Raw genomic sequence first — 10,991 nt, 5'->3', positions numbered from 1 at the left:
AGGAGGGCGGATCACGAGGTCAGGAGATCGAGACCATCCTGGCTAACATGGTGAAACCCCGTCTCTATTAAGAAATACAAAAAACTAGCCGGGCGAGGTGGCGGGCGTCTGTAGTCCCAGCTACTCAGGAGGCTGAGGCCGGAGAATGGCGTGAACCCGGGAGGCGGAGCTTGCAGTGAGCTGAGATCCGGCCACTGCACTCCAGCCCGGGCGACAGAGCGAGACTCCGTCTCAAAAAAAAAACAAAAAAACAAACAAAAAAACAAAAAAAAAAAAAGAATTTATAAAAATCCTATTATTGGCTAGGCACAGTGACTCACGCCCATAAGCACTTTGGGAGGCCGAGGCAGGCAGATCACTTGAGGTTAGGAGTTCAAGACCACCCTGGCCAACATAGTGAAACCCTGTCTCTACTGAAAATACAAAAATTAGGAACTGGGTGCAGTAGCTCATGCCTGTAATCCCAACACTTTGGGAGGCCGAGGCGGGTGGATCATTAGGTCAGGAGATGGAGACCATCCTGGCTAACATGGTGAAACCCTGTCTCTACTAAAAATACAAAAAATTAGCCAGGTGCGGTGGCGGGCGCCTGTAGTCCCAGCTGCTGGGGAGGCTGAGGCAGGAGAATGGCATGAACACGCGAGGCGGAGCTTGCAGTGAGCCAAGATCGGGCCACTGCACCAGCCTGGGTGACAGAGCAAGACTCCATCTCAAAAAATAAATAAATTAATTAATTAATTAATTAATTAATTTTTAAAAATCATATTATCTGCACTGAATTGAACAATGTCCCCTAAAAATTTATGTCCACCCAAAACCTCAGAACGTGACCTTATTTGGAAATAGGTGTCTGTAGGTATAATCAACCTAAGATGAGATTATACTGGGTGGACCCTGAGTCCAGTGACTGGTGTCCTTATAAGAAGTGGGAGATCTGGACACAGGAGAACACTGTGTGAAGACAGAGACACACGGAGAGAACAGTATATGACGAGGGAGGCAGAGATTAGAATGACAAGTCTACAAGCCAAGAAACACTAAGAGTTTCCAGCAATCCCCAGAAACTGGAAGAGGCAAGGAAGGGTTCTCCCCTAAGGCCTTAGGAAGAAGGATAGCCCTGCCCTGTCAACACCTTGATTTGTGACTTCCGGCCTCCATAACTGTGACAAGATAAACCTCTGTTATTTTAAGCCACCCAGTTTGTGGTATGTTGGCCGCCAGGGAAACTAATTAACTCCCAATAACAAAGAAACCTAATTAATTGTGGAGGAGAAGAAAGGAAACAATTTTGCCATCCTGTGAGCATGGCTGGGCGAATCAGCGGAAGAAGGTCCCCAGAGGATCACACGGGCAGACTAAAGCTAAGGGCGGCTGGCTGCCATGGGTCTGGAAGCTCAGACTTTGTTAACTTCCCATCCCCATCCCCAGCCTGACCTTCACCTGCTTTTTGATTCCATCTGTGCCTTGATTTTCCCATCTGCAAAATGGCCTGACCCTATGGTTTAAAGGCCTCTTTCTCAAAGGAAATGGCAAAAGTACTGTATGGATGGAAATCTACCAAAACCAGGAATGCTGACCTGTGGAAAATGGATTAACGGAGAAAAGTTACAAGGACAATATCACTGGCAAGAAGAAGGAATTTTCTTTCTTTTTCTCTTTTGCCCAGGCTGGAGTGCAGTGACGCGATCTCAGCTCACTGCAACCTCCACCTCCTGGGTTCAAGACATTGTCCTGTCTACGCCTCCCAAGTAGCTGAGATTACAGGCGCGTGCCACCAAGGCCGGGCGCGGTGGCTCACGCCTGTAATCCCAGCACTTTGGGAGGCCGAGGCGGGCGGATCACAAGGTCAGGAGATCGAGACCACGGTGAAACCCCGTCTCTACTAAAAAAAAAATACAAAAAATTAGCCGGGCGCGGTGGCGGGCGCCTGTAGTCCCAGCTACTCAGGAGGCTGAGGCAGGAGAATGGCATGAACCCGGGAGGCGGAGCTTGCAGTGAGCCGAGATCGCGCCACTGCACTCCAGCCTGGGCGACAGAGCGAGGCTCCGTCTCAAAAAAAAAAAAACAGGCGCGTGCCACCACACACCTCACTCTGTTGCCCAGGCTGGAGTGCAGTGGCACGATCTCGGCTCACTGCAAGCTCCACCTCCCAGGTTCAAGCCAATCTCCTGCCTCAGCCTCCTGAGTAGCTGGGACTACAGGTGCCCGCCACCACACCCGGCTAATTTTTTGTATTTTTAGTAGAGACGGGGTTTCACTGTGTCAGGCAGGATGGTCTCAATCTCCTGACCTTGTGATCCGCCTGCCTCAGCCTCCCAAAGTGCTGGGATTACAGGCGTGAGCCACCACACCTGGCCAATTTTTGTATTTTTAGTAGAGACAGGGTTTCACCATGTTAGCCAGGCTGGTCTTGAACGCCTGATCTCAGGTGATTCACCCGCCTCAGCCTCCCAAAGTGCTGGGATACAGGTATGAGCCACCGCACCCAGCCAAGAAGAAGGAATTGTCTAACAATTACGGTGCTCCCTGTAGGAGATGGATCAATGGTTCTTACAAGTTTATTAAAATGTAGATTCCTGAACCCTACTCCCAGGGTACAGCTCAACATGATTCGGCTGACTCTATGTGAGGGACTGAACTTCAAGGTACAAAAAATGTTGGGTATGCTTTAAAAAGTCAGGATCAGCCAGATGCAGTGGCTCAGATCTGTAATCCCAACACTCTGGGAGGTTGAGGAGGGAGAGGAGCACTTGAGCTCAGGAGTTTGAGACCAGCCTGGGCAACATAGCAAGACCTCACCTCTACAAAACAAACAAACAAAAAACAAAACAACTAGCCCAGGCATGGTGGTGCATGTCTGCAGTCCCAGTTACTCGAGAAGTTGAGGTGAGAGGATCGCCTGAGCCCAGGAGTTCGAGGTTACAGTGAGCTATGATCATGCCACTGCACTCCAAACTGGGTGACAGAGCGAGAGCCTGTCCCAAACAGAAAAATAGAAAAAATAAAAATAGGCCAGGGGCAGTGGCTTACACCTGTAATCCCAACACTTTGGGAGGCTGAGGCGGGTCGATCACCTGTGGCCAGGAGCTCAAGACCAGCCTGGCCAAAATGGTGAAACCCTATCTCTACTAAAAATACAAAAATTAGCCAGGCTTAGTGGTTCATGCCTGTAGTCCCAGCTACTCGGGAGGCTGAGGCACAAGAACTTGCTTGAATCCAGGAGGTGGAGGTTGCAGTGAGCTGAGATCACGCCACTGCACTCCAGCCTGGGCAACAGAGTGGGACTCGGTCTCAAAAAAGAAAAAAAAGAAAAAGTCAGGATCCCATCCCTCAAAGTTCATTTCACAACTAGCAAATGCTTAAGAGAATTCAAGGAATACTGCTGGAGCTGATCAAGTCAAGCTTAAAATGGGAAAGCTGTAGTGGCTGAAACTGAAGGCAATTTGCTTTTGTCTTATTCCCTTAGCCACATATCAGTGTCTAGCCGGGCACGATAGCATACGCCTATAGTCCCAGCTACTCAGGAGGATTGTTTGAGCCCAGAAGTTCAAGTCCGGCTTGGGCAATATAGCGAGACCCTGTTTCTAAATAGAAATAATAAAAATAAAACAGAAATAATATTTTAATATCTGTTACTAAAACCAAATAATTGATTAAGGAGATACACCTATCTATCTGTAGGTCACAGATTATTTTCAAAGACACATGATTATCGGGGCCATCAAAGGATGAAACAGGTTGGCTTACAAGTGAGCTCTTCATGGTTGGGAGAATTCAAGGGAAGTTTAGAGGACCATCTATTATAGCTGTGCTATGCAGACAGTCTAAACCAGTACTGTCCAAAAGTACTTTCTGCATGAGCCCCGTGTGTGTGAGTAAGCATTTGAAATGTAGCTAGTATGACTAAGAAACTGAATTTTTTCTTTTTTTTTTTTTTTTTTTTTTTTTGAGACTGAGTCTGGCTCTGTCGCCCAGGCTGGAGTGCAGTGGCCGGATCTCAGCTCACTGCAAGCTCCGCCTCCCGGGTTCACGCCATTCTCCTGCCTCAGCCTCCCGAGTAGCTGGGACCACAGGCGCCCGCCACTTCGCCCGGCTAGTTTTTTGTATTTTTTAGTAGAGACGGGGTTTCACCGTGTTAGCCAGGATGGTCTCGATCTCCTGACCTCGTGATCCGCCCGTCTCGGCCTCCCAAAGTGCTGGGATTACAGGCTTGAGCCACCGCGCCCGGCCGAATTTTTTCTTTTTAAAAATATTTTCTTTTTTTAAAAATATATATATATATAGTAGAAAATATATATATACAATATTGTATATACATATACTATATATATATATAGTAGAAGTAAAGTCTCATTATGTTGCCCAGGCTGGTTTCAAACTCCTGGCCTCAAGTGTTCCTCCCACCTCAGCCTCCTAAACTGCTGGGATTATAAGCATAAGCCACCATACTCAGTACTGAATTTTTTCTCTTTTAGAGACAGGGTCTCACTGTGTTGCCCAGGCTGGAGTGCAGTGGCTGTTCACAGGTGTGATGGTATTGAATCACAGCCTCGAACTCCTGGGCTCAAGCAATCCTCCCACCTCAGCCTCCCAAGTAGCTAGGACTACAGGTGAGCACCTTGGCACACATTGAATTTTAACTTTTATGTAATTTTAACTAATATAAATTTCAACAGCTACATGTGAGGCCAGGGCGTAGTGGCTCACACCTGTAATCCCAGTAGTCCAGGAGGCCAAGGCTGATGGATTGCTTGAGTCCAGGAGTTCAACACCAGCCTGGGCAACATAGCGAAACCCTGTCTCTACTAAAAATACAAAAAATTAGCTGGCTGTGGTGGTGCACACCTGTAGTTCCAGCTACTTGGGAGGCTGAGGTGAGAGAATCATCTGAGCCTGGGTGGTCAAGGCTACAGTGAGCTGTGATTACACCACGGCACTCCAGCCTGGGCAACCAGAGTGAGACGCTGTCTCAAAAAAAATAAATAAATAGGCCAGGCACGGTGGCTGACACCTGTAATCCCAGCACTTTGGGAGGCTGAGGTGGGAGGATCACAAAGTCAGGAGTTCGAGACCAGCCTGACCAACATGGTAAAACCTCGTCTCTACTAAAAATACAAAAAAATTAGCCGGTCATGGTGGTAGGCGCCTGTAGTCCCAGCTACTCGGGAGGCTGAGGCAGGAGAATGGCGTGAACCTGGGAGGTGGAGCTTGCAGTGAGCCAAGATCACGCCACTGCACTCCAACCTGGGCGACAGAGCAAGACTCCGTCTCAAAAAAAAAAAAAAAAATTAGCTGGGTGTGGTGACATGTGCCTGTAATCTCAGCTATTCAGGAGGCTGAGGCAGGAGAATCACTTGAACCCTTGAGGTTCAAGAACAACTTGAGGTTGCAGTGAGCCAAGATTGCGCCACTGTACTCCAGCTTGGGCGACAGTACAGAGCGAGAGTCCATCTCAAAATAAATAAATAAATAAATAAATAGCTAAATGTGGTTAGTGGCTATCATTTTGGACAGTGTGGGTCTAAATTTGAGGTCCCTTTGAGTGGCTGAGATGTTGTGAGTCAGCCAAATTCATGTGTGGGTTCTTATAGGTGGTACCAACTTTGGTGTGTCTATTAGGGTGGGATGGGGCATGCTAGGGGTGCCCCTGGGACTGTAAGACACCAGCTTAGACAAGAAGAACCCCTATTTATTCCACAAATATGTACTGCATATTGGGGATTCACCTATCTATGGAGACAGACAACTAAACAGGCAGCTATAGGGGTACATGATCAGGGCATGAGGAGGTAATTACTGAGGCCTGGAGAGCTAGGGAAGGTGCCTGACCCAGCCCAGGTGGAGGAAATCTCAGCAGACTTCCAGGAGGAGGTGACATCTATGCCAAAATAGAAAAGTGAATAGTCCAGGCACTGTGGCTCATGCCTGTACTCCCAGAACTTTGGGACGCCAAGATGGAAAGATTGCTTGAGCCTGGGAGTTTGAGACCAACCTGGGTAACATAGGGAGACCCCGTCTCTACAAAAAATTTAAAATAAATTAGTTGGACATTGTGGCATGCACCTGTGGTCCCAGCTACTCGGGAGGCTGAGGTAGGAGGATTGCTTGAGCTCAGGAGGTTAAGGCTATGTAAGCTGTGATCACACCACTGCACTCCCCACTGGGCAACGAGACCTGATTTCAAAAATAAATACATAAATAATGAAAGTTTTAAAATGAATAAAAATGAAAGGCCAGGCACGATGGCTCATGTCTGCAATCCCAGCACTTTGGGAGGCCAAGGAGGCAGGATCATTTGAGTTCGGGAGTTAGAGACCAGCCTGGGCAACATGGAGAAACCCCGTCTCTACCAAAAAACACAAAAAGTAGCCGAGCATGGTGGAGCCCACCTATAGTCCCAGCTACTCAGGAAGCTGAGGTGGGAGTATTGCTTGAACCTGGGAAATTGAAGCTCGAATGAGCCAAGATTATACCACTGCACTCCAGCCTGTGTGACAGAGCAAGACCCTGTCTCAAAAACAAAAGGCTGGGAGTGGTGGCTTATGCCTGTAATCCCAGCACTTTGGGAGGCCGAGGCGGGTGGATCACCGGAGGTCAGAAGTTCGAGACCAGCCTGACCAACATGGTGAAACCCCATCTCTACTAAAAATACAAAATTAGCTGGGAGTGGTGGCACATGCCTGAAATTCCAGCTACTCGGGAAGCTGAGGCAGGAGAATCTCTTCAACCCAGGAGATGGAGGTTGCAGTCAGCCAAGACTGTGCCACTACCTGCCAGCCTGGGTGACAGAGCGAGACCCTGTCTCAAAAAAAAAGAAAAAAAAAAAAGGCCGGGTACGGTGGCTCACGCCTGTAATCCCAGCACTTTGAGAGGCTGAGGCAGGTGGATCACCTGAGGTCAGGAGTTCAAGACAAGCCTGACCAAGATGGTGAAACCCTGTCTCTACTAAAAATACAAAATTAGTTGGGCATGGTGGCACACTCCTGTAATCCCAGCTACTCAGGAGGCTGAGACAGGAGAATTGCTTAAACTGGGGAGGCAGAGGTTGCAGTGAGCCGAGATCGCACCACTGCACTCCAGCCTGAGCAACAAGAATGAAACTCAGTCTCAAAAAAAAAACAAAAGAACAAAAGACGGTGATCCAGGTAAAGCAGGCAAAGAAGAAGTAATGCTTAAGGCAGAAGAAAGAGCATGAGCAGTAGTCTGGAACTAAAGAGTGAAACCGTCAATCTGAGGAACTGAGTCCTGGGTGGGACAGCACAGCGAGGCAAGGAGGATTTGGCGCCATGAGGCTGGGGGTGGGGCCGGGAAGGACTCACAGGCTTCACAGGTCACCTTGAGGGCACAGGGGAGCCAGGACAGGTATTTGAGCAGAGGAGTGAGGTGATGAGGTTTTAGTAAGAGCCCCACCAGGTGCTGTTGTGGAGAGGGAGTGGAGAACAGCCCGGTGTGAAAGGTGCTGGAGGCCAGGGCTGGGAGGTAGCAATGGCACTAGGGAGGTGAGCGCCTTACCTGCCTGGTCCTGTTCCCCATACCACGTGTTCCAGTTGCCCACGAGTGAGCATGGGTAGTCCTCATCCAGGTGCAGCTTGGGCAGCACAGCCTCCCTGTGGAAGGGGTGCAAAGAGGGGCAAGGTTCACATAGCCATCAGGGCCTCTGAGATAAGGGTTCAAACTCAGTTCAAACTGCAGACCCTGGGGTTGGGCCTCAGACTCTCCATCTCAAAAATGCAGAAGCTAGGCAAAGGGCCCTCAGGACTTCCAACTCTGAAATTTACATCCTGGCTGGGCATAGAGGCTCACACCTGTATTCCCAACACTGGGAGGCTGAGGCAAGAGGATTGCTTGAGCCCAGTAGTTTGAGACCAGCCTAGGCAGCAAAGTGAGATCCCATGTCTCTTTTTTGTGTGTGAGACGGAGTTTCGCTCTTGTTGCCCAGGCTGGAGTGCAATGGCGCAATATTGGCTCACTGGAACCTCCGCCTCCCGGAGACCATCTCTTTTAAGAAAAATAAAAGAAAGAAAAAGCGGCCAAGCGCGGTGGCACATGCCTATAATCCCAGCACTCGGAGGCCAAGGCGGGTGGATCAGCTGAGGTCAGGAGTTCACAACCAGCCTAACATGGTGAAATCCTGTCTCTACTAAATACAAAAAAATTTTCCAGGCTTAGTGGCGCATGCCTGTAATCCGAGCTACTTGGGAGGCTGAGACAGGAGAATCGCTTGTACCTGGGAGGCACAGGTTGCAATAAACCGAGATCATACCATTGCACTCCAGCCCGGGCAACAAGAGCGAAACTCCATCTCAAAAAAAAAAAAAAAAGAAAAGAAAAGAAAAGAAAGAAAAAAGCAGAAATAAAAGAAATCTACATCTCCTGGATTTCTACAAAAAAAACAAGGTGGAAGATGTTCTGCGGATTTGCTGAGAGTGTGGTCCCCACCCAAGCAGTGGCTGGGATGTATGGATGCAGGATGCTCACGTGAGGCTGTTGTAGGCATCCAGGTATTCGGGCTTTACATTGTGAACTGCAACAGAGGACAGAGAACAAGAAGTGAGGTAGGGTATGTACACAGCGAAGAACTTGGGGTGAGGGGAGCAAATCAAGGCCAGGGGTCCCAGGACAGCTGCTCCCATCTCCATCCTGGAGCCTCACAGGCCCCCAGAGCCCCTGAAAGGGCAGAGCTTGGTCAGCTCAGCAGCCACTCACACTGGATCTTGTAGAGGTTGCTGGTTTCCTTCTTGGACAGCAGGGTGGAGTGGGCATCCTTCCGGGGATCCACCTTGTGAACAAAGAGGGAGCGGAACCAGCTGCCTTCATTGTCCTTGGAATAGAAACTGCAGGACAGAGGAGTTGAGGGGGACGTGTGGAGGTGGGGGGAGCCCCAGCAATTCCATCTGCTCGGATGTCCTGCTCCCCTAGACCAGTGACCCACATTTCTGGGAACAGGGCCATGGAGTCCTGTGGTAGCTCCAGAGTGTGAAATGCTATTGGAGCCAGCTCCTTTCTACAGAGATTCCAGCTGCCCAGTTGGCTTCTTGAAGCTTTGCAGAGCCTCAGGAGGCCAGGAGAGGCAGCCCCACCTCCCACTTCTCTCTCTAGCCTCCCTGCCTCCACTTCATCCCCCTTCCAAGAGGTCCTCTACTTGGGTCACACAACTGCCACCTCTTGCCAAGAGGATCAACCCCAAATCCACCTTGCATCATGCCCAAAGCCCACTGTACTCCAGCTTGGGCAACAGAGCAAGACTCTGTCTCAAAAAAATAAAAATAAAATAAAATAAAATAAAATAATACAATAATTAGCTGGGTGTGGTGACACATGCCTGTAGTCTCAGCCACTTGAGAGACTTAGGAGGATCGCATGAAGCCCAGGAAATCAAAGCTACAATGAGCCATGATCAGGCCACTGCACTCCAGCCTGGGTGACAGAGACCATGTCTCAAAAAAAAAAAAAAAAAATTTTTTTTTTTTTTAAATAATCTTAAAGTAGTGATATGTTTGTTTTGTTGTGTTTATTTTTGAGATGGATAAGTGGTAAGATCTCCACTCACTGCAACCTCCGCCTCCTGGGTTCAAGTGATTCTCCTGCCTGAGCCTCCCAAGTAGCTGGGACTACAGGCGTGCGCCACCGTGCCCAGTTAATTTTTGTGTTTTTAGTAGAGACAGGGTTTCATCATGTTGGCCAGAATGGTCTCGATCTCTTGACCTCGTGATCCGCCTGCCTCAGCCTCCCAAAGTGCTGGGATTACAAGCATGAGCCACCGCAGCTGGCCAAAGTGGTGATATGTTTGCATAAGTATAAAAATGAGAGCCTGGGCGCAGTGGCTCAAGCCTGTAATCCCAGCACTTTGGGAGGCCAGGCGGGCAGGTCATGAGGCCAGGAGACTGAGACCATCCTGGCTAACATGGTGAAACCCTGTCTCTACTAAAAATACAAAAATTAGCCGGGCATGGTAGTGGGCACCCGTAGTCCCAGCTACTTGGGAGGCTGAGGCAGGAGAATGGCGTGAATCCGGGAGGCGGAGTTTGCAGTGAGCTGAGATCGCGCCACCGCACTCCAGCCTGGGCGACAGAGCAAGACTCCGTCCGTCTCTAAAAAAAAAAAGAAAAGAAAGAAAAATGAGAAATGGGCCAGGCATAGTCGCTCATGCCTGTAATTCCAGCACTTTGGGAGGCTGAGGCAGGCCGATTGCTTGAGCTCAGGAGTCCGAAGCCCTGTCTCTGCAATAAATAAAATATTGCTGGGTGCGGTGGCTCATGCCTGTAATCCCAACACTTTGGGGGGCCAAGGCGGGCAGATCACCTGAGATCAGGAGTTCGAGACCAGCCTGACCAACATGGAGAAACCCCACCTCTACTAAAAATACAAAATTAGCCAGGCGTGGTGGCGCATGCCTGTAATCCCAGCTACTCAGGAGGCTGAGGTGGGAAGAACACTTGAACCCAGGAAGCAGAGGTTGTGATGAGCTGAGATCGGGCCATCGCAGTCCAGCCTGGGAATACAAGAGTGAAACCCTTTCTCAAAAAAAAAAAATTAGCCAGGTATGGTCAAGTACACCTGTAGTCCCAGCTACTCAGGAGGCTGAGGAGGGAAGATTGCTTGAACCCAGGAGGCAGAGGTTTTAGCAAGCTGAGGTCGGGCCACTGCACTCCAGACTGGGCAACAGAGCCAGACCCTGACTCAAAAAAAAAAGAGGTGGCCGGGCGCGGTGGCTCAAGCCTGTAATCCCAGCACTTTGGGAGGCCGAGATGGGCGGATCACGAGGTCAGGAGATCGAGACCATCCTGGCGAACACAGTGAAACCCCGTCTCTACTAAGAAATACAAAAAATAGCCGGGCGAGATGGCGGGCGCCTGTAGTCCCAGCTACTCGGGAGGCTGAGGCCGGAGAATGGCGTGAACCCGGGAGGCGGAGCTTGCAGTGAGCTGAGATCCGGCCACTGCACTCCAGCCTGGGCTACAGAGCGAGACTCCGTCTCAAAAAAAAAAAAA

At 49.6% G+C, this 10,991-nt stretch overlaps 1 protein-coding gene across 3 annotated transcripts in view; it reads right to left on the bottom strand.

The window, feature by feature from the left end:
- Nucleotides 1-10,991, bottom strand: part of NIPSNAP1 (nipsnap homolog 1) — a 27,992-nt gene that overhangs the window by 9,324 nt on the left and 7,677 nt on the right. For all 3 annotated transcript variants that reach the window (XM_025399131.1, XM_025399132.1, XM_025399133.1), the window contains exons 2-4: nt 8,707-8,834; nt 8,479-8,524; nt 7,513-7,607 (exon numbers count right to left, since the gene is read on the bottom strand). In XM_025399131.1, coding sequence (XP_025254916.1) covers nt 7,513-7,607; nt 8,479-8,524; nt 8,707-8,834 — 269 coding nt within the window. The remainder of the gene's footprint in view (nt 1-7,512; nt 7,608-8,478; nt 8,525-8,706; nt 8,835-10,991) is intronic.

The sequence above is a fragment of the Theropithecus gelada genome, chromosome 10 (genome assembly GCF_003255815.1).
Source record: "Theropithecus gelada isolate Dixy chromosome 10, Tgel_1.0, whole genome shotgun sequence".
Classification (NCBI taxonomy): Eukaryota; Metazoa; Chordata; class Mammalia; order Primates; family Cercopithecidae; genus Theropithecus; species Theropithecus gelada.
The sequence above is the reverse complement of the archived record's forward strand: the minus strand, read 5'-3'. Positions and strand labels throughout refer to the sequence as shown.